At 39.0% G+C, this 23,288-nt stretch overlaps 1 protein-coding gene across 3 annotated transcripts; it reads left to right on the forward strand.

The window, feature by feature from the left end:
- Window positions 1–358: 358 nt before the first annotated feature.
- GLYATL3 (glycine-N-acyltransferase like 3) lies at window positions 359–23,042 on the forward strand. 3 transcript variants are annotated; one of them, XM_032850537.1, is made up of 7 exons: window positions 359–460; window positions 2,886–2,975; window positions 7,412–7,517; window positions 13,060–13,167; window positions 14,569–14,695; window positions 18,877–19,003; window positions 22,471–23,042. In XM_032850537.1, exons 3-7 carry the CDS (start codon window positions 7,440–7,442, stop codon window positions 22,883–22,885), a joined length of 855 nt encoding a protein of 284 aa, XP_032706428.1. In that variant the 5' UTR covers window positions 359–460; window positions 2,886–2,975; window positions 7,412–7,439; the 3' UTR covers window positions 22,886–23,042. The 3 variants fall into 3 exon arrangements, with proteins under 3 accessions (XP_032706428.1, XP_032706429.1, XP_032706427.1); XM_032850538.1 differs by lacking the exon at window positions 2,886–2,975 and having other exon boundaries at window positions 22,471–22,885; XM_032850536.1 differs by lacking the exons at window positions 359–460; window positions 2,886–2,975 and adding an exon at window positions 6,271–6,336 and having other exon boundaries at window positions 22,471–22,885.
- Window positions 23,043–23,288: the final 246 nt, after the last annotated feature.

Raw genomic sequence — 23,288 nt, forward strand, 5'->3', positions numbered from 1 at the left:
GTGTTCCTCACCTCAGCGGAAAAGGTCTCGGTTTTTCTTTATTAAGAATGATATTTACTGTGGGTTTTTCCTAGATGGCTTTGATGATATTGAGGTATGTGCCCTCTATCCCTACACTTTGAAGAGTTTTGATCAAGAAAGGATGCTGTACTTTGTCAAATGTCTTTTCAACATCTGAAAGTATGCAAAATCTCCATAAAACCCCTTACTTGGAATCTTAGAACTTCTTATTTTTAGAATGATGAATAGAGCCCCAACTCACTGATTTTTTTTTATCATTAATCATGATGTTTATTACAGCTTTCATTGGGGAGGAGAAGTTAGATCAAAGTCTGCTGTTTCTCTCGGAACATCCACTCAACAGTGACCGTTCAGCTGGGATTCTTATTCACCACTTTTGCTGAGTGATATTTTTCACCATGCACAGACTGGTCAAATTACCCTCTTATAGCTTTTAAAGGTATGTGATTTGATTTTGAAGGATCTACGGTATTTTCTGGTAGATAGCAGGCGATCCAAAATGTACACGATATTTTGTTTAAAGGCTAAATTTGGGTGCGCCCTTTGTGAAGAATTTAAGAGTTAATTACAGACCCAGATACAGTTAAAATTCAACTGCACGCAGTCCCAGTCATTCAGATGGCGGTCCTCCTTTGTAGTGTCTTCACTTACCTAAGCTCTCACACGCACAAGTCATGACAACAGTACATCTCCTCCCCACAACTGTTGTCACAGACTTTCAAGTGTAAAACACACATATTTTGGGATGGAAGACATACAATAAAAATACACAGTGTCAGAGAAGGAAGGTAAATTGTGATTTGGGAGACAAATGGGTATCCTGTACAGATATGTAGCAGAGCTTCGTACACTGTCAGTTATTTAAACTTCTCATTTTTTAGGAACCCTTCCATTTTCCCCAACTTTAAGTTGGGCATATGTTTAACAAACAGGTTTTGCTTAAATACTAGACACCTGACCTGGAATCTAAAATTAAGGGATATACCTTCCTTTATTTGGTTGGATAGAATTTCCTGACATTCTCAACCCAAACTAAATACAGGTGTGCCTGTCAAACTTAGTATGTAAGTCATTCAGGTTGGCTTAGTTGCCAAACACAAGTCTTCTAAATCCTCTCATGTTTCATTCATTGTCAACAAACACTCAGCTTTGAGGAAAGGAGAGGAAAGAAGGAAAGCAAGAGCATAGAAAAATTCAGATTTCCCATTTGGATTTTATCATGCATAAAGTAACTAAGCCATTTTTTTGTATTCCAACTAGCATTTCTTAAGAGTTGGTGGCACTAAATATATTAGTTTGCTACTAAACCCCACCTAGGGCTGGGCATCCAGCAGAGAGTTTGCTTCGAGATTCTTTCTACTGCCCCTCCCCTCACTTACCCTCTCTCTCTCAAATAAATAAATATTTTTTGAAAAAGTAATCAATATACCCAGATCAAAAAAGACAGTCTGCCTTTCCCATCCAGTAATTGTCATCTAATACAATATCTCTAGTCACGTTAAGCTACCAGCTATCTATCCATTGTGTTACTTTATAAGCATCTTCAAGTACAGAATTCCCCAGGGACACTTTGGTGACTCACATTTGTGAAGCATCCAACTTGATTTCAGCTCAGGTTACAATCTCAGGGTCATGAGTTCAATCCCAGCTTGGGGCCCCCCATTCAGCAGGGTGTCTGCTTGAGATTCTCTCCCACTCCTCTCCCTCTGCCCTTCCCCCCATTCTCTCTCTCTCAAAATAAATGAAAAAGTCTTAAAAAAAAAGTAAATAAAAGAAAAAAGTAAAGGACACCTGGGTGTCTCAGTTGGTTAAGTGCCTGCTTTTGGCTCAGGTAATGATCCTAGGGACGTGAGATCCCTCCTCAGGCTCCCCGCTCAGTGAGAAACATGTTTCTCCCTCTGCCTGCTACTCCCCCTGCTTGTTCTCTCTCTCTCTGTCTCTCTGACAAATAAATACAATAAATATTTTTTTAAAAAGTATGCCCTGACTTTCCCCATCATTTGATATTGACTTTATGAGACATAAAGATGATAAACAGGAGTATCCTCCCATGTGACCACATTCAAATTGAAGCACTCTACACATGCCATTGAAATATTCATAGTGTTTATTATCCCAAAGTCAGGTATTGTGTTGTGGGCCAAGATGCCCATGCAACTGTTTACATGTCACTTGAAATTGCAGCCATTTGAGGAAACAAGTAAACTCTTTTCATTTAAAAGATTAGGTCAAGAGAATTAAAATTATCAAAAATACTCTCAATTCCACAAGCATATGCTTTAGAGATTATCCCTTTGTCAGCTTTGGAAGTTTAGGGTAGCAAAGTCATTTCTTCAAAATAGATGAAAATATAGGGGCCCTTAGGTGACTCAGTCTGTTATGCGTCTGCCGTTGGCTCAGGTGATGATCTCAGGGTCCTGGGATCAAGTCCCAAGTCCGGCTCCCTGCTCAGTGGGAAGTCTGCTTCTCTGCCTCTGCCCCCTGCTCATGCACTTTCCCTGTGTCTTGCCCTCTCTTTCAAGTAAATAAATAAAATCTTTAAAAAAATAGGTGACAATATATAAGAGGGCAATACCTCTTTGACATTTTCTATGGTACCCCATTCACCTGGGTCTCACTCCTTTTTATTTTTTTCATGAGATCTTAGCAGACAGTGGGTTTGGGGTCCAGAAAATGTCCATCTTTAAATCAAGATTAGTATTCACTGCTTTTTACACTGTAAGTCTAAATCTGAGAGAAAGGAAGGGGTGGGGTGAAATTACTCATGCTGTATGCATGAGGCTTTCCACCTGACACCATAAACTCCTCCTAATTACAGGTGTGCGCACTTTTTTTGTTTCTCTCTCCCTCCTCTTTCCACTAAGGACTAATTAGGGAAGTAGGCTTGAAGAATAAACTCACCATTTATGAAGAAGGAACCACTGACCTGATAGAAACTGAACTCTCAATAGCAGGTAAGCATTCCTTCCTTAAAATAATAAATTTCAAATCATTAATTAAAATCGCAAGAAGAAATGGGAGAAATAGGGAGGAGAGATAAATTTCAGCATTATACAGGAAGGATAAATCATAATTAGGTTTATGGGGAAAGATGTTTGTTTTTGTTTTTCTGTTTCAAATTTTGATTTGAAGAAAATAAGCATTACAAAATATAAAATCATTTGCACTTATGGGGCACAACTAGAGAAACAGATAAGAGAGGCATCTCTGAACAGATAGCCTATCATCTGAAAAATAATTACAAGCATCAGATCACAAGAGCTTTAAAAAAATTGTCTGTCTCATTAGCAGATATCCCGCATTGTACTCTAAGTGCTATGTTACCTTAAAAAGCAAAAGACCTTATATTTTATTTATTTATAAGAAAGGTCTTTCAGGCCAGTGTTATGCTTTCATTGATTAATGTTGATAACGTATTTTAAGTGCTTGTTGTGTGCTGATGAACACTTCAGTGCCCCCAAAGAATCTTGGGCTCTTAAAACTTGAATGACTCTAATTAATTACATTTCTTGACAAAGATTTTAGTTAGTGAGTCTGTTGTTGGTAACAGTTCATCCAGAGGAATTACAAATCTTTACCTTCCAATTCTAGAACACATGCGAATTATGGGGCATTTATAATTTATTGGTGAGATTATGATTCTCTGATCTTGTAGCTCTCAGAATTAATGGTTGTCATTATGACTTTCTCATATAAATAAAAAATCTGTAAAATATATTTTCTGCATCCATGAGAATTTCTTCATTCTGCTCTGTGCCCTTAAAACTATCTTTGTATTTCATAAGAGAAAGGTCCTCAGGAAATTCATCACTGTTTACTGAAAGAACATTGTCCACTGGTGTTCATTAGTTAAAGTGTCTTCCCTCTGTGAACCCATGGGAGAAATGTCTCTCTGATTTTAATGTCACCAATAATGTCACCCAGCACAATTTGTGAATAGAAAGGTATATTGAAGCCAGATCCAGGAGGGTTTTGGTTATTTAGAAGTTATAGAATTTCATTTAGAGATAATACAAGTGAAAAGTCAAGCAAATGCTATGATAAAGAGCATAAGAATAATTTTTTTAAAGGTTTACTTATTTTAGAGAGAGAGAATGAGAGTGAGTGAGAGAGCATGAGGAGGGGCAGAGGCAGAGAGAGAGGGGGAGAGAAATCCTCAAGCAGATTCCGCACGGATCACAGAGCCTGACGTGGGGCTGGATCCCAGGACCCTGAAATCATGACCTGAGCCAAAATCAAGAGCTGACGCCCAACCCTCAGAGCCACCTGGGTGCCCCAAGAGTGTGAGAATAATTTTAGGGACAAACTGAATCACGTAACTAATCATGTTTGTTTCTCTTACATTGGCTGCCAGGAAGCTTACAGTACAAAATGTGCTCTCACCTGCTGCAAATCCCCTGCTTCTCATTGTTGGTGGTGGTTTTGTTCAGCAAGGTCACAGGGATCACCATCTGTAGGGAAAACGTAAGACTAGGTTCCTGCAAGCTTCTGGTCACAATGTTTTTATCAGAAGATCAACACAAAACCTTTAAAAAAAAATACTTTGAAAGATTTTATTAATTTCTTTGAGCGAGAGAGCATACACAGACGCAGGGGAGGGATGGACGCAGAGGGAGAAGCAGATTCCCCGCTGAGCAGGGAACTTGATGTGGGTCTTGATCCCAGGCCCCGCTATCATGAGCTGAGTCAAAGGCAGCTACTTAACCAGCAGAGCCACCCATGAATCCCAACACATAACCCTTTTGTATGTGTATTTCTGTTTAAAGACACATTATTTAACACCTGTTGATTTTTTATCATTGAACTCCCAGTCAAGAGCATTATAACCCATAATTGAAGGAAGTTTGTGTAACACACGTATCTTCTCGGTAAGACCCATCACAGTCTTTTTGCCATAGGAACACTAGATAGCACTTAAGTGCTATGCTTGGGACTTTTTTTTTTTTTTAAGGATTTTATTTATTTGACAGAGAGAGATCACAAGTAGGCAGAGAGGCAAGCAGAGAGAGAGAGAGAGAGAGGGAGGAAGAAGCAGGCTCCTTGCCTAGCAGAGAGCCAGATGCGGGACTTGATCCCAGGACCCTGAGATCATGACCTGAGCTGAAGGTAGATGCCTAACCCACTGAGCCACCCAGGCAGCCCGGGACAACTTTTTTTTAAAAAGATTTTCTTTACTTGTTTGACAGAGAGAGAGAGAGAGAGAGATTGAGAGAGGGAATACAAGCAGGGGGAGCAGGAGAGGGAAAAGCAGGCTTCCCACAGAACAGGGAGCCTGATGCAGGGCTCCATCTCAGGACTCTGGGATCACGACCCAAGCCGAAGGCATATGCTTAATGACTGAGCCACCCAGGTGCCCCTTGGGACCATTTTAAACAGTGAAATTGACAACAGAAAGTGAACACTGCAAAAAAATGTGGCACAAATACATATTATAAAGGGCTTGTTTAGAGTATAAGAGCTGGAAAGAGAGGTCAGCTTCTGCAGCATCCGCTGATAATATTGGCTTTGGAGACTCAAATATGTCCACAAATGACTGCAAAAACACCGTCACTATGGCTTTGGAGGGTTCCAGGTGAATCTTAGCAAGTAGGTGAATTCACAAATATGGAATCCACAAATAAAAAGGATCAACTCTGATGTAGAACTATAGTCCATATCCTTTGTCTGCTGGCTTCACTCTTGACCCCATATTATGTATATACCTCTGTTTTCCCCTTGCCTGAATTTTAATTTAAACTTAATTTTTCATCATCTATTTTACCTACACTTATAAGTGGTTTCAGGAACTCTGAGGAACAAACCAGGCAATAAAGCAAATCACCAACAAGTTCTTAGAATTCCTACTGTTTGTGCTAGCTACTTTGATATGTATCAAGAAATAAAAACATCTCTAGGCATCAAATGTAATAAGAGACACATGATCAGTTTTTCTATGAAATAATTTTATCTTAATTTCTCAAATATTGAATTAGAATGAATTAATGTATTTAACATGAGGATCTGCTAAGAAGTTAATATTTTATTTAGAGATAGCATGAGGGAGTAAAATGTCAAGCAGATACAAGTGTGAAAAGATGACGCCTGCATCTCTCCTTCCTTTGCTCAGCCTGAACCCTGGAAACTTGATCTTTGCAAAGCTTCTCCTATCAGCCCAGACTATGAGTACTAGGGTCAGGAAGCTGATTTTCTGGTGCTGCCCCTAGGATCTTTTCGGAGTCCTGGAAAGAATTACAAATACCTCAGGTGTCCCACTCAGCAAACTGCAGCCACAGGGCTTGGTCACAGGAAATATGCTTTGTAGAAGTTCAGACTCAGGTAAACCATATGGTGGAGTTGCATGGTGGATTTTAAATCATAATCGAACACTTGAGTATCTTATAGTCACACAGAGCTGCCACATATTGAAATCAAGTAGTAGCGCCCTCTACCTGGGGGATGTGCTGTACAGGAAAAAATTCACTGCAGTCTCAGAAACCCCAGGTTCTCATGCCTAGTTGAGACATTTTTGCCATCCTAGTGTCTGTTTGTTGAGAGTAAATGGATAAACTCTACTGCATCGAATATAGAGAAAAAAAAAATTTGTTTAATTCAGTCAAGACCTGATTGGAATGTTTGGGGGAAAAAAAAAAGTTTTCTTAGGGACAAAAAGCAGGGAATAGGAAGTCCCCAAATCTAGAAAAAAATAACTGCCTCTGAATGGCTGAATTGCATGCGTTATATTAAGTCCCTTTTTCGTTCCTTAATTTTGTCTAACTAAACTGAGTCTCAGCCTTTGCTCCCATCTCGTTCTTTGTCTTCAACCTAGGTGTTTCTCTGCAAGTGGCTTCCCGTACGCACCTGAAGCCTGACCCACTCACATCTTCCATCTTTGCCCCACATTGTAAAAAGAAGTTTCCTTGCTTACCCTAAGACTCTTACTCTGAGCTTCCTCTTAACCATTCAGCAAGCACTTTGAATGCCCTTTTCCTTTGTGCCAGTCCCTGTAGTTGCTGGAATACAATAGAGCACAAAGCAGACACTGGCCCTTTCCTTCTTATACCTCCCAGTCGACTTGAGACAGACTCAATGAAAACACAAACAGATGTGAAATTACAACTGTTTTTGTGTCTCAAAGGAAGAGTTGAGCAAACAGTGAGTGTGTATCATAGGAAGACTTAACCAGCATGGATACTCACCTTTTTCCCAGATTAGGTCATTAACATTCTCTACTTCCATGTGCTCTCTGGTTTACCCACCCCAGTGCCTCTCATCTTCCCTCTTCTTCCCTCATCAGAGGGAGCAATGACATTCCGAATTGTACCCAGTGAAAACAGGACTTCAAGGATGTTCCTCGGGAGATTCAAACGTTAACAAGCAAAACCTAAAAACATCCCTTCTGCTTTCTCATTAGGTGTGGAATTGCTAGAGTTCTGGAGAAGATGCTGGTGCTCAACTGTTCTACCAAATTACTGATCCTGGAAAAAATGTTGAAGAGTTACTTCCCCGAATCACTCAAGGTATTCTACCCTTAAGAGCTCTCTTTTATTTCTTTATTTTATTTATTGTGAAATAAGGTCAGACTTGTGGCTGTTTCCCCAGTTTTTCTGATGTCAGGACTTTCCTCTTAAACCTATTGAACAGACAGTTTCCCACGCGTCTCCTGCTAGAGACTGATTCCATGCAGCATAGATATGGCTGTGATAATTATTTTTTTGACAGTTACTCTAGATGACCTCTAGGAAAATTTAGGTGGTGCTGGACTAGATTATTTCTAGTAAACTCAAGTTTTAAACTTTTCTTAATGGCAGAAGAGTATGGATTAAGTAGCATTGTTCATAAGAACTTAACCTAGGTTCACGACGGAGCTGAGGTCCAGGAGTCATAAAATTTTTCTGACTATTTCAACATCTTTATTTATTTATTTATTTTAATGGCTTTGTCAGTCATAAAGCCTCTGTTGGTGTCTTCCCAAAGTTCATGAGGGCCTGCTGATAACTCAGAGCTTCTGTGGAAGAAGACATTAATCACAGATTACAAATAAATATGTGATTTAAAATATGTTAAGCCTCTTCAATAAATGGTGTTGGGAAAATTGGACAGTCACATGCAGAAAAATGAAATTGGACCATTTCCTTATACCACACATGAAAATAGACTCAAAATGGATGAAGGACCTCAATGTGAGAAAGGAATCCATCAAAATCCTTGAGGAGAACACAGGCAGCAATCTCTTCGACCTCAGCCGCAGCAACATCTTCCTAGGAACATCACCAAAGGCAAGGGAAGCAAGGGCAAAAATGAACTATTGGGATTTTATCAAGATCAAAAGCTTTTGCACAGCAAAGGAAACAGTTAACGAAACCAAAAGACAACTGACAGAATGGGAGAAGATATTTGCAAACGACATATCAGATAAAGGGCTAGTGTCCAAAATCTATAAAGAACTTAGCAAACTCAACACCCAAAGAACAAATAATCCAATCAAGAAATGGGCAGAAGACATGAACAGACATTTCTGCAAAGAAGACATCCAGATGGCCAACAGACACATGAAAAAGTGCTCCATATCACTGGGCATCAGGGAAATACAAATCAAAACCACAATGAGATACCACCTCACACCAGTCAGAATGGCTAAAATTAACAAGTCAGGAAATGACAGATGCTGGTGAGGATGCGGAGAAAGGGGAACCCTCCTACACTGTTGGTGGGAATGCAAGCTGGTGCAACCACTCTGGAAAACAGCATGGATGTTCCTCAAAATGTTGAAAATAGAACTACCCTATGACCCAGCAATTGCACTGCTGGGTATTTACCCTAAAGATAAAAACGTAGTGATCCTAAGGGGCACGTGCACCTGAATGTTTATAGCAGCAATGTCTACAATAGCCAAACTATGGAAAGAACCTAGATGTCCATCAACAGACGAATGGATAAAGAAGAGGTGGTATATATACACAATGGAATACTATGCAGCCATCAAAAGAAATGAAATCTTGCCATTTGCGACAACGTGGATGGAACTAGAGGGTATCATGCTTAGCGAAGTAAGTCAATCGGAGAAAGACAATTATCATTTGATCTCCCTGATATGAGGGAGAGGAGATGCAACATGGGGGGTTAAGGGGGTAGGAGAAGAGTAAATGAAACAAGATGGGATTGGGAGGGAGACAAACCATAAGTGACTCTTAATCTCACAAAACAAACTGAGGGTTGATGGGGGGAGGGGGGTTGGGGGGATGGAGTTATGGACATTGGGGAGGGTATGTGCTATGGTGAGTGCTGTGAAATGTGTAAACCTGGCGATTCACAGACCTGTACCCCTGGGGATAAAAATATATTATATGTTTAAAAAAATAAAATTTATTAAAAAAATAAATAAATAAAATAAAATATGTTAAGCACTTGAAGAAAAAAAATTCAAAGTGCAAAGACATTGTCTTTCAGGGCTGCAATTCTTGACCAAGGAGATAGCCCTACAATATGGATTTTCAAATATAAGTGGCAGGGGGTATAACTCAGTGGTAAGAGCATGTGATTGCAAATGTGACAGCTGCTAATAACCCAGAAGAGATATAATGAATCATAATTTCTAAAGACAGAGACCAGAGACCTGTTTATTGTGCACACACCCTCGATAATCCTTATTTACACTAATCTTTAACAAAAGTTATCTAGAGCACTATACTGGGGTGATTAAATCTAGTCATCTTGACTTATGGATCATGCTTAAACTATGTGTGGTAGGGAAAATCTGAGTGATAATTTGGGAGCATATGGCTAAAAGGGTACCAAATGGACAGTCCGACTCAAAATGTACCATATTGAATGTTTGACCCACTCTTTTGCCAAAGAGAAATAAAAAGGTTTTGGTGACCTTCACAGGGTCATCGAAGATCACATAATCATCAAGACAAATGATGGGCTCTTACATTATAAATAGTATGTGGGTAGTACTTTGGCATACAAATAATTTCAATTTATTTTATCCTTCCAACAACTTTGTAAGATGACTATTAACCCATTTTGGAAATGAATAAGTTAGAGTCCAAAAAAGGCTAAAGCAAGTAAAAAATCAGTTGAATCCTGGTTCTTTTGATTTCATAGCTACTGCTTCTCTTATAACAACTTAACTACCAGATACCCAGGTGAGGATGTTGATTTTTTCTTTTTCTGTTTTTTTTTTTTTTTTTTTGATACTTCGCATAGTGCTTGGCATGGGGCTTTGCCCATATAATTACTCAATAAACTGTTGTTGGTTGGTCACTAGCAGTGTTATGAAATAATTACTTATTAACCCTCACCTATTCAAATCTTAATTTCAAGGTCCTCTAAATTCAGATTAGTTGAGTTGATCAGAATAGTAGGTATCATTTTTTTAACATACCTTTTATGCTGTCTCATTTGAACTTTATAAAACCTATTAATTCCTCCATAATATTAATAACACTGAATAAGCAGGTAATTACATTATACTTTTACAGATGATATTACTAAATCCCTTCCCTTTATCTAAGTGCTAGAGTTCAGATTTAAATCCAAGCTCTCAGATTCCAAACTGCATGGTTGTGGTTTTCTATTGTTTTTCATTGTTGGTTTTTGGTTTTATTATTATTTTTTTAATGCTTCTCATAATACCACTTGAAGTAAGAGTTAAGGAAATGAAACACGTAGGCACAAATCAATGCCTTCCTCATATCATCTTCTTGTTAATAGCTGCTTAGCTTGGCACTCCCGATTTCTCATTTTCTGTACACAGAGTCTCTTTACCTTTGAATCTTTTTATCTTTCTTCAATTATTGGATTGTTATATAGCGTCTGTCTTGGGTTCTCTGACCATAATTTCAACATACTTCTTCAGTTATGCTCTGCCCCTTCGAGAATCAAAATGATAAAGAAAAAATTGTTTTTTTTGTTCCATGCTTCCTCCATTTTTTTGGAGGCTATGGCTATATATTTTATAATCTGTTTTTTTAAGTTTTTTTAATTTAAATTCCATTTTTTAAATTTTATTTAAGTGTTTTATTATTTAAATTCCATTTAGCTTACATATAGTATAGTATTAGTTTCAGGTGTACAATTTAGTGATTCAATGCTTCCATACATGACCCAGTGCTCATTACAACAAGTGAACTCCTTCTTAACCCCCATCACCTATTTCATCCATCCCCCCTCCTACCTCACCTTAGTATTTCAGTAATTAAATATCCTTCCAAATTTCCTTCACAAATTCCACTGCTCATTCTTCCGGCATCCTTACTTCCCCTAGCTACTTCCCATCTCCTCTCAACACGCAACCTTTGTATAAATAGGTGTTAAAATAATTTGTTTCATTGTCTTCAACCAATGCCAACTTTTTCAGTTGGTTGCAAAACTCTTACAAACAAGTCATTATTTTCCTTTCAAAATCTGAATATCAGAAAATTTTTTTTTCATTTTAACCTTCTCAACATTGCAATCATATTTAAATCCATTTTTTAATAACGATGTATGGTTTCTTTATGGGAAAAAACACTTTAATAAATTTATGACTATGTATGTATAAGATCAGTATCCCCAAAATTTAACAATTAAACAGAGCAAGCATGACCCTTCCAGGTTAATTTAGTTCTCGGATTTTCACTAAGTGTGATCCATGTCATACATTAGGATTAGCCAGACCAAATTAGTAAAGATACATTCTATAAGAAGATTTGAGTGAAGTCCCAGATTGGGAAGGAGAGAAGAGAGTTGAATAATGTTCTAGGTATTGAGGTGCATGATTTGAATCATGATGTGATATAAGAAGTAAAATGTAGTTTCTAATGTCCCTATAATTTAAATTGGCTTTCACTGAAGTATAACACATACTAGAAGGAGCACATAACATAATTATGCAGCTCAATGAATTTTCATAGAGCAAATACTTGTATAACTTGCACTCCAATCAAGAAATAACACTACTTCAGACACGATTTCTCCCTAGCCCCCCAGTGCTCTTTTCCAAACATTATCTTTCCCAGCTCTCCATAAGGAACCAGTATCCTGACTTCTAAAACCATAATGTCATTTTGTCTTTTCTGAATATAATGTAAATTGAATCACATAGTATGTCTTTTTGTATCTACCTTATTTTGATTACCATTAAGTTTCTGTTTTGTAATATATACTATGAATGTGCCACAATTTATTCATTTTTTCCCATTGCTGATGGACACTTAGATTGTTTTCAGTTTCTATCTATGATGAAAGTACTGCTAAGAACACTAGCCTGTAACTTACTCTCCTTGTTACCACCACAACTTCTTCTCTATAAGTACCCCTGGCATAGGAAGGTTGTTTTATAGGGCAGGCATCTTTGATTCTAAGTGGAGAAAAGAAATATGAAAGGGCACAGGTCAGAATTCTAATACTCAGTATTGTTTAGTCAACAACCAGTTGACCCACTATGTCAGACTCCATGTACATAGCAATGAATAAGACATAGTCATGACGCTCAGGTCAGAGAATGCTTAGAGAGCCTTCCTCCATCAAATCTGAAAGGCAGGGGACTTTTTTGGGGAGGGGAGTTACCCTCAGTGATGTTTAACTGTAACTCAGGGTTGAAGGAGTAGTTACATTAAGCAGGTTATTTTTGGAGAGCATAATAAGCTTCAAAAGCAGCTGAGCATCAAAATTATCTGTGGAATTGTAAAAGATATTATGAGCCCTAAATCCATACATCAGATGCTGATTCCTTCTGTAAGTATTTATTATTGACCCATGTGCCATCTAGTCAGCCTATTGTATCTCTCATTGCTGTACAGTAAAAACCTAAGTTTGGGGAGAGTTTTCATAGGTTTTCCTAGGTTTTTTTTGTCTTTTTGTTTTTTTTTTTTTTTTTTTTTTACCAGTTTTCATGTACAATAATGAAATAACAAGAGAAAAGTTTGTACGTGTGCATGTTGTATATATGTGCCTATAAAAAATTCCCCTTCTCATGGCCACAACTATATAGTACAAGAAGAAGTGAAAACAGTAATGTGCAACTAAAAGAGTTAGTAATGTGACTGGCTTGTCTCTCTGGGTTCTCTGGCTCAGGTTTATGGAGCAGTGATGAACATGAATCGTGGGAATCCCTTTCAGAAGGAAGTGGTGGTGGATTCGTGGCCAGACTTCAAAGCTGTTATCACCCGACGACAGAAAGAGGTACAGATTGGAAAGGACAGAGAAACAAAACAAAACAAAACAAAAAACCCCTGAAAACCCAAGAGTTGGCATCAACTGGAAAGAAAAGATTGGGTAAAGGGGATATTATAACCATTACAGTCATATATATTAGCTTAATAAGGTACATATTTCACCATTAGTTTTTAAAAAAGATTTTATTTATTTGCGTGAGAGAGAGCACAAGGAGGGAGGGACAGAGGGAGAAGCAGACTCCCCGCTGAGCAGGGAGCCCAACACAGATCAGGATCCCAGGACCCCGATATCATGACCTAAGCCTAAGGCAGAGGTTTAACCGCTGAGCCACCCAGATGCCTCTCACCATTAGCTTCTAATTTGACTGGCTTTGGAGTTGCAGACATGGAAAACTGCTAGCTTAAATGTGTTCAATTAAGTGTTTCTTTAGTGTTTCACAGTCTCTAGAACCATGAAGCACACGTACTTATGCATACTTGTTTTTCCTCTGGTTTGATGTTTTCCTGTGACCAACAACTTTGGTAATGTGGGTAAATACATAGGGAGACTGAAAAAAGATGACATCTGCCCATTTTACAAGGACAAAGAGCTCATGTCATCAAATGTGTTGCCCTGACCACATTAGGAAAGTTCTGAGAGTTCTATTTAAATCTTGTAGGTGGCTCCAAAAGTTATACCCTTTCCATTTTTTTTTTTAAGATTTTATTTACTGGGACGCCTGGGTGGCTCAGTTGGTTAAGCGGCTGCCTTTGGCTCAGGTCATGATCCCAGCGTCCTGGGAGCAAGTCCCATATCAGGCTCCTTGCTCAGCATGGAGCCAGCTTCTCCCTCTAACTCTGCTGCCACTCTGCCTGCCTGTGTTCTCTCTCTCTCTCTCTCTCTCTCTGATAAATAAATAAATAAATAAATAAATAAAATCTCTAAAGATTTTATTTACTTATTTGACAGAGAGAGACACCCCAAGAGAGGGAAACAAGTGGGCCGGGGGCGGGGTGTGGGAGAGGGAGATCCAGGCTTCCTGTTGACCAGGGAGCCCGATGTGGGGCTCAATCCCAGGACTCTGGGATCATGACCTGAGCCAAAGGCAGACGCTTAATGACTGAGCCACCCAGGCACCCTCTTTCCATTTTTATAAATAAATAAAATCCTAGAAAAATATGGAATAAGGATCTTAAAACTTTCCAAATACCAGAAGAATAATCAAGCAAAAGTATATCAAGCAAAATATCTGTTCCTTCCCTCACCAGAGTGTATTAGCCACATTACTATCTAGCCATTATTTATAGGTGGCTGATTTTGGCAGTGGGAATGATCTAAGCATAAGCTGTCAATGTACTTAATTTATCTAGGGATTTGAGATACCTAGAGGACATATTTATGTTTTTATAATTATGTCTTCTGTTCCAGGCTGAGACAGATAACCTGGACCATTATTCTAATGCCTATGCTGTGTTCTACAAGGATGTCAGGGCTTACCAACGCCTGTTGGAAGAACATGATGTTATCAACTGGGATCAAGTTTTTCAAATACAAGGTGAGATCAAGCACAGACACTAGGCAGTCTTCTTTTTCTCATTTTTGTCATATACATCAGATAGATATGATATCTGTTTCACATATATGATAATATATATACTTAAGTGCACAAATTCATAGAGATACATTTTATATAGTTACAATTTTTGTACTACAGTTTTGTAAGAACACTTGTTTTACTCCTAAAGAGGCTTGGTTGTTGGGGTAAGTAGGCACCATTTAAATTGGGCTGCTTTCAAGTGACATTTTCCCCCCACTGTTACTGTAATTTCACAGCATATTTTTCTTTATTCCTTTAATCATTTCCTGTTCCAATCTTTTAAAATGACTCTAACTTCAGTGTAAGCCAATAGGGAAGTCTTTCCTTCTTTCTGAAGCAGCTGAATCTGGAAAGAGATAATTAACTGATTTGCATGGGAAATCCTGGCATGATTAGTAAGATAAGAGTATACCTGAGATCCAAGGAGATAATTGCATGGTTATCAATGCTAATGGAAGAACTTTTGGCTTAGACCGAACTACATGAAGATTTTCTAATACTGTGAATGGACAATTTCAGCTTCAGTGGCTTACTTTTCCAACTTCTCATGATGACTGGGGAGATGATATAGTCAATGAAGTTCTTGTTTTTAATTGTTGCATTGAAAGTGAGTTCCTTGATCATTGGACAGGAAGGCACGGTCCCCCAGGTCAGAAATACAAAGTCTGGTAATTTTCTTCAGCAGCAAACAGCTGAAGCCCTCTCACAAGGAAGAAGCTCCTGTCTACTTGCAAAGGATGACTAAGGCATATAATTACCTAAAGACTTCGGGTGTTTTATAACATCCCTTTGGAAATGCTCACAAAGGTGTTATAGTGGAAGTTCTGAACTATCTCTCACTTTTACAGATTTACCCCAGTTATGCTGGTGAGACGTGAGACAGGGTTCTACCACTCACTTAGCCGAACTAGCAAAATTTTCTTGCCATTATTACTCGAGTGTGGAAATAAGTAGATCTCTTCCGTGGTATGAAAAATCACGGCAATGATCGGAAGTCTGTGGTGCCGGAGGACCCACTCTCCTCAAAGCACCTGCAGCCACCATTAGGATGAGAACATCCTTGTAATTGCCAGTATTTTTTTTCCCTAACCAGCCAAGCTGTTAGTCATGAGTCAGTCTTAATCATTTACATTGACACATCATCCTCCCTGAAGTTAGGTGGGGACAGATGTGAGTTAATAGCACCTAAAATAGTGGTAAAGGCCCCTCATTTAGCATGTAATCAGTGTAGTCATCATCTTTGGCTTTTGATGTGGCCTCTCGCCTATAGGCTTTGCTATAATTTTCTATAGGCTAAACTATAATTTTCTTGGAATACAGAATAGCTTTTAAGAAGTCATCGGTATCTTTATTCATTTTAACCAAAGCACCTAAGCGCTCTTCCCATAATATCCCCAAATCATGAATGACTCCAAAAGCCAACTACTACCATAGAAACAGCTGCTCTTTCTTCTTGCACCCCAGAGTTACTGGTAGGGCTGCCTGGAAAGCCTACAAAAATTAGGCAATGGAGGGATGCCTGGGTGGCTCAGTCAGCTAAGCTGCTGCCTTCGGCTCAGGTCATGATCCTGGGGTCCTGGGATCAAGCCCCACATCAGCTTCCCTGCTCAGCGGGAAGTCTGCTTCTCCCGCTCCCTCTGTTACTCCCCCTGCTTATGCTCTCTCTCTGTCAAATAAATAAATAAAATCTTTTAAAAATATTAGGCAACAGAGCTACATCAATGCTGGGTGTTCAGAGCAACGGTGCACTCTACACGGGGATGCCTTTGTCATTTTTAATCTAAGAGCTGTCCATAAACAAGGTTAAATCAGGGTTCACCCACAGGAAAAGCCACACTCTTTGTGTTGGCCATGAGAGGACAGGGAATGAAAAAGTATACAGCCATCCAGATGGGCCAGGTTCTTTTGTTCACTATTGGTTGCATGGACGTGAGAGAGCTTGTTGACATGAGCACTAACCTAAAAGTTACAGAATCTGGCTTGCTGGTACTGTGGTCCCATTAACTGTGGTCCAATAAATGGTCTGAGTTCTGTCTTATCCAATTAGCAACACCTCCCTTCCTAAGGAGGTAAGGTGAAGAAATGTAGGACAATTTTAGTGAAGGTTCCTTCTCTGAACAAAAAGAAAATCATTTGTTAAAATGGTAATAGATGTCAGGGATAGGAGGACATGGTCAACAAACCATGGAGAGATCATCCACAAAATCCAAACTATAGAGATTCTACCCAGCAAACTGGATTCTTTAACAAATAAATGGAAAGAATTTTTAAAGGGTATGGAGGAGGGATAAGCATGTAAAGAAAAGGTATAGATTAAAATATCCACCAGACAAAAAGTGAACAAAATTTAACTATAGTGTTTAAGGACTCACCCTTGCATAATAAAACTTAAAACAAGGATGTGATTGTCATTAAAAATGATAATAGTGGCTATTTTAAGTGGAGAGTGAGAGAATTGTGTTTAAGAGAATGGTAAATAGAAGATGGTTAGTGAATTTCTATTTTATGGCTTTAGTAGTAGCTAAAATATGTAATAATGAAGTTACACATTTGTTTTTTTGTAAGATTTTATATATTTATTTGACAGAGAGAGAGAGCGCACAAGAAGGCAGAGCAGCAGACAGAGGGAGAGGGAGAAGCAGGCTCCCCACTAGGTGGAAAGCCTGATGCAGGGCTTGATCCCAGGACCCTGACATCATGACTTGAGCTGAAGGTAGACGCTTAACTGACTGAGCCACCCAGTTGCCTCTGTTATACATTTGTTTTATGCAGTTTTCTCTATTACATCTTATGATTTTAAAAGCTTTTCAAGGGTCACCGGGGTGGCTTAGTTGGTTAAGCGTTTGCCTTCAGCTCAGGTCATAATCTCTAAATCCTGGGATCAAGCCCCACATCAGGCTCCCTGCTCAGCGGAGAGTCTGCTTCTCCCTCTCCATCTGCCCCTCTGCATGCTTGTGCTCTCCCTTTCTGTCTCTTTCTCTCTCTCTCAAATAAATAAAATATTTTGTAAAAAGTTTTTTAAAAGAAATATTAGTCTGACTTTTAAAAGAAGTACTTGAATCTAAGAAAAATAAATTTTGTTTGAACTACCATCCATACCCTTCATTAGCTTGAACTATTTTTTTCTCAGAGTCTCTTGAATTACTTCGATATAATTCAGGTTTATAATGTGGGATTCTAGACACAACTTCTGTAATTTCTAATAGTGTTAACTTGAAGAAACTACTTGGTTTTTCTAGACATAACTCCCTGAGAAAGGAGCCAATGCTCGGATTTCAGACTCTATTCAACATGATCTCCTATTCATGTATTCATGTATTCTTCAATAGGAAATAACTTACTGGAAGGAGGAAACAAACTTTTAGATATGGATGGCAGTGGGAAAGTCAATTTCCAGAGGATTCAATTAATCAGAACCCCTAGAAAAGATAGAGCTGATAGGATTTTGGAGAAGCAGAGCAAGTCAGTTCTAAGTAAACAGAAGCTAACATGCCATGTGACGAGCTCTATCAGAGACCATACCATTCTTGGGTCTCATGCTGGTGCAGTGCCCAGCACAGTGTTTTACATACAAGTACTGAATGAAGATTTATAGATAACATCGTATAGCTGTGATAAATGAGTCGGATCCAAGTGAATCAAGTTTAGGATAAATCTCACCAATGCTAAATTTATACCTTGATATTTCTGTAATGGGCATCTAGGCAAGAGGCTAGAAGACTCTTAAAGTCAGAATGCCATGCCAAATAAATGTGAGTTCTCTTGTGCTTCTAGCTGTAGGGTAGATTGTAGACTTTGAGAGCTATACAATTTCTCTTACCTTGAGTAGTTTAGGATTAGTCTGAGAAGTCAGAAGTCAGGAAAGTCCCCCAAGCAATTCCACATTCTTAAGGGATATTCCCATCAGAAGTGTTCATGGAAGATCATGACTGTGAGAAACAACAGGATGGGGATCTGGAAATCCCATACAACGTTTGAGAATCAGGCCAGGAGTAGCTGCAATAATTCATAGATATCTCGACAGTGGTTAGGATGATACAAGGTGGCAAACTGGCGGCATAGTACAAAGTACTGTGACAAATTTCCTTCCTGTGTTTTCAGATAAAATACCATTTTTCATTATGTCTTTCCATATACAGGGCTGCAGAGTGAATTACATGATGTTTCCAAAGCTGTTGCCAACTCAAAGCAGTTAGGTGTAAAGTTAACTTCCTTCAAGGCTGTTCAATTTTTTCCTCATCCACTTCTGCCGGACACCAGTTCTCTGTACGTAGACCATGCTTCTGCATGTGGGATGGGACTTCCTATATAGAAGTACAAAGAGGAGTACCTGAAACACTTAGCATTGTTAAGGGATATTTGGGTACCTTGGAGTAAGGCCACAGAATCTAGATACGTCTGTGTGTACATGAGTCCGTGGGTCTGTGTGCGTGTGTATTTTTTTTCTGCTGTGCTTGACTGCTCCTAATTTCTTGCAAAATCAAATCCGTGTCTTTGTGCATAGTGATAAATGAACTCAGGAGTCCTGTATTTTCACAGGAACATCATTCCTTGGTATGCTCCTCCTCCAAATAATTCAAAATAACCTCTCTTTGAGCCAAAAAATGCTTAGTGTTTTTTCATGTTTCAGGGATGTGGGTAAATGACTGATTTTATACAGAGCTCTTATTGTGGGGCACTGAATATTTTAAATACATTACCTCTTGAAGCCTTTCCACAACCCCACAAAGTACTGTATAATTACCTTTTTGAACAAAGTTGAAGTAACACATAGGAGTAAATTGTAGAGCTAAGAAATAATTCCTAATTCTGACTCAAGAATCCAATCTTCAGAAGACTTGTCAGTGTAACCTGCATTCTTCTTAACGGGAGAGCCCCAGCTCTGACATTTGCTAGTTACCTTCTTTTCTGCTTAATCTTTCTGAGCCTTGATCGATTTCTTTTTTTGGGGGGGGGGATTAACCTATAATATCTTCCTTACACATATTTTGTAAACAAATAAAACATGATATTTGAAAAGTACCTACCTCAATGAATGTTAATTTTTCTTCTAGGGAATATGTTGAAGGAATTTTTGAGCAAAACAAGACTAAAGCTAAAGAAGAATGGGCACTATAAGTCACATAAAGCAATTGAACTTTCTTTTTATTTCATTTTTTTTTTCAGTTATTAAAATTTTCAAGGATATACAAAGGCTGAGTGAGAGACTAGAATAAGGAAAATCTCATCAATATATGGCTAATCTTGTTTCATCCATACCCCTATCTACCAACTACTTTGAAGGAAATATCCCAGACATTATCCTATTATTCTTAAATATCTTAACATATATTTCTAAAAGATAAAGATTCTTAAAAAAAAAAAAAAAAAAAAAAAAACCACTATACTAATATTACTCCTGTACAGAGGTTTCCAGGACACCCACAAGCTCATTGATTGGCTAGAAGATCCCACAGAACTCAGCAGAGACAGGCTACAAAGCAAAATCAGCAGAGGAAAAATGTGCATTGGCAAAATCCAGAGAAAACCAGGCACAAGCTTCCCAGAACCCTCCCCAATGAAGTCATACAGGACATGCTTAATTTCCCTAGCAATAACTTGTGACAACGCATGTAGGATTTTTTTTTTTTTTTTACTGGAGGCATACTTTGCCTAGCACATAACAATTTTCTGGACTCCCAGAGGGAGAGCAGGTGTTCCGCATAAACCACACTGATTGCACAAACAGGTAGGCACGGTAAGTGCCAACTCCTGTCAGTTCTGGGAACAGCAGGACCCCTGCAGAAATCCAAACTGCCAGCTGCCATCCAAGGGCCAAGGTGGCAAGCAGGCTTCCCTAAAGATAGAGGCCTCAAGCTTGCTGCATCAATTCTGTGCTGTTTTAAGATTTTGTTAACAGTATTTCCTTAAAACAGTTAGTAGTTACATTTCCCAAATTAGCATAATATTTTAGCAGTTTATTTTGAATAAGCACGTAAATAAAGTTCATACATTGTAATTGGTTATTATCTCTCTTACATATTAGGTTCCCCTTTCATATTTTTTATTTCTTCCATTACTTTTTGTTGAATAAACCAGGCTATGTGTTTCCCCATTTTTTTTTTAAGATTTTATTTATTTATTTAACAGATAGAGATCACAAGTAGGCAGAGAGGCAGGCAGAGAGAGAGAGGAGGAAGCAGGTTCCCTGCTGAGTAGAGAGCCCGATGTGGGGCTCGATCCCAGGACACTGGGATCATGACGTGAGCCGAAGGCAGAGGCTTTAACCCATTGAGCCACCTAGGTGCCCCTGTGTTTCCCCATCTTACTGTCACATCTCTGAGATGTTATTTAAAATTCTTCTCTAGCCCCAGTCAGATCTTTTAAAATCAGATCTTGCTGTAAATTGCTCCCTTCTGCATAGGAAGATATTGTCTTTAACACCTAAGTCAGTACCCAAATTTGTATACCCGTTATTTTGGTTACCCTGCCCTTCAGATATAAGGTCATAGTCACTAACTATCCTGAAACATTTGCCTTAACAATGTTTTTATTTGCAGTGACATTCCTTTTTCTTTCTTTCTTTCTTTCTTTTTTTTTTTTTGAAGATTTTATTTATTTATTTGACCGAGAGAGAGATCACAAGTAGGCAGAGAGGGAGGCAGAGAGGGGAAAGCAGGCTCCCTGCTGAGCAGAGAGCCTGATCAGGTGCTTGATCCCAGGACCCTGAGATCATGACCTGAGCTGAAGGCAGAGGCTTAACCCACTCAGCCACCTAGATGCCCCTACAGTGACATTTCTGCCTGAGGCTTCGTTGCCTCAGGGTTTTCAGCCTTTGTTCATTTTTAAAAATAAGAAATTCTATCAAGACCATGATTTCTGGTGTTTATTTTTTCTTTTTTTTTTTTACCCTCCTTAGTGGTTAGATTATTGTCCCAGTGCCAGAGCCCACAGTATGTCTAGAATGTTAGCTAATTGTGGAACCACTAATAAAAAGAAAACACAAACTGTACTTTATAAACATTGTAGCAAGAAGGACATTAGCTGTTATGGGGGATGGTCTTATGATACTGATCATTTTAAGAATGAAAGCAAATTCTGAAGCAAAACCAGCACCATAGGCTTTCAACTAAGTTATCTATCTCAGTTCTTAGAAATTGCAACAATTCCTATCCTTGCCTTTATCTCAATACCATGAGCTTTTAGACCTTTTTCCAGACCTTTTAGGGGAATGTCTAGAAAGACTGACATTTTTTGAGCATCTATAGGTGCCTAGAACGCTAAGCAATGTATACTTTGTTCCTGGCCATGGATGCATAAGGATACAGTTCTAGCCTAATACATTTTTTTTTTTTTAACCAAGGAAAATATTAGGGGCCCAACAATGTAGACTTGTTCAAGGCTTCAGGGAAGGTGTCAACAGACTCAGGCCTTAAGAAGAACAAGTCTGAGAACTATTTTACAGAAAAATGAAATATATGCCCTAATCTATATGAAGGCAAAAAGATATGGGCACAAAATGAGGAGGAAAGACTTCAATTTCATATAGTGAGGATTTTCTCCTATCAGAAATGAAACCCTGAAAGATGTTTATAAGTGGAAAGTGATAGATAGATTCCAATTCATTGATAATATTTTGGTATTGGCTAAGTACAGGGATTGTTTCTTAGTTTGAATCAGTGCAGGAAGAAAAGTAGCTAGTTGTAGTCCTAGGACCCCGCGTTCACATTTGTTCTCGTGTTGTTTCCTTCTAGAAAGGGCTCTGCACCACGACTAACTTACCTGAGTGTTGCTGATGCTGATCTACTCAACCGGACTTGGTCTAGGGGCGGCAATGAACAATGTCTCCGGTATATCACGAAACTCATCTCTTGCTTCCCCAGTGTATGTGTCCGGGATGACAAGGGAAACCTGGTCTCTTGGTCTCTTACAGACCAGTTTTCCACCATGTGCCATGGCTATACCCTGCCAGAGCATCGCAGGAAAGGTTACAGCCAGCTGGTGGCCCTCACACTGGCCAGGAAGTTGCAAAGCCGGGGATTCCCCTGTCAGGGCAACGTCCTAGATGACAATACAGCATCCATAAACCTCCTGAAAAATCTCCATGGTGAGTTCTTGCCCTGTCGCTATCATAGGCTTATTCTCACCCCTACAGCTTTCTCTGGCTAAGTTTACCCCTAGCCCATTGGAACTCCAGGAATTTTCTTCTTTTACCTGAACATACGTACACTCTGTAGCTGGCAATGAAGGGAATGCTCCAACTGGAATCAGAAGAATTGAAAAGGGCCTGGAGAAGACACGCAGCATCAGCCTGAGAAGCCTGCCTTTTCCCTGTGTCGGGGTTCTACAGCAAATAACCAGGGGCCAGAGACAGCAACGGCTGAGAGGAGGATAATTATCTTCCTTTGGGATACACCGCAGGAAAAAGGTTCAAAGCCAGAAGTTCTCAGCCCAGTTATAGAAATGACTGCATGAGAACAGTGACTTAACACAGGAACATGTGGCTATGGCTTCCTTATTGCTGCCTGGGTTTCTGCTCTGGGTTGTCACAGCCACACCAGCTCCCGACTAC

The sequence above is a fragment of the Lontra canadensis genome, unplaced genomic scaffold (assembly GCF_010015895.1).
Source record: "Lontra canadensis isolate GAN:19392208 unplaced genomic scaffold, GSC_riverotter_1.0 scaffold479, whole genome shotgun sequence".
NCBI lineage: Eukaryota > Metazoa > Chordata > Mammalia > Carnivora > Mustelidae > Lontra > Lontra canadensis.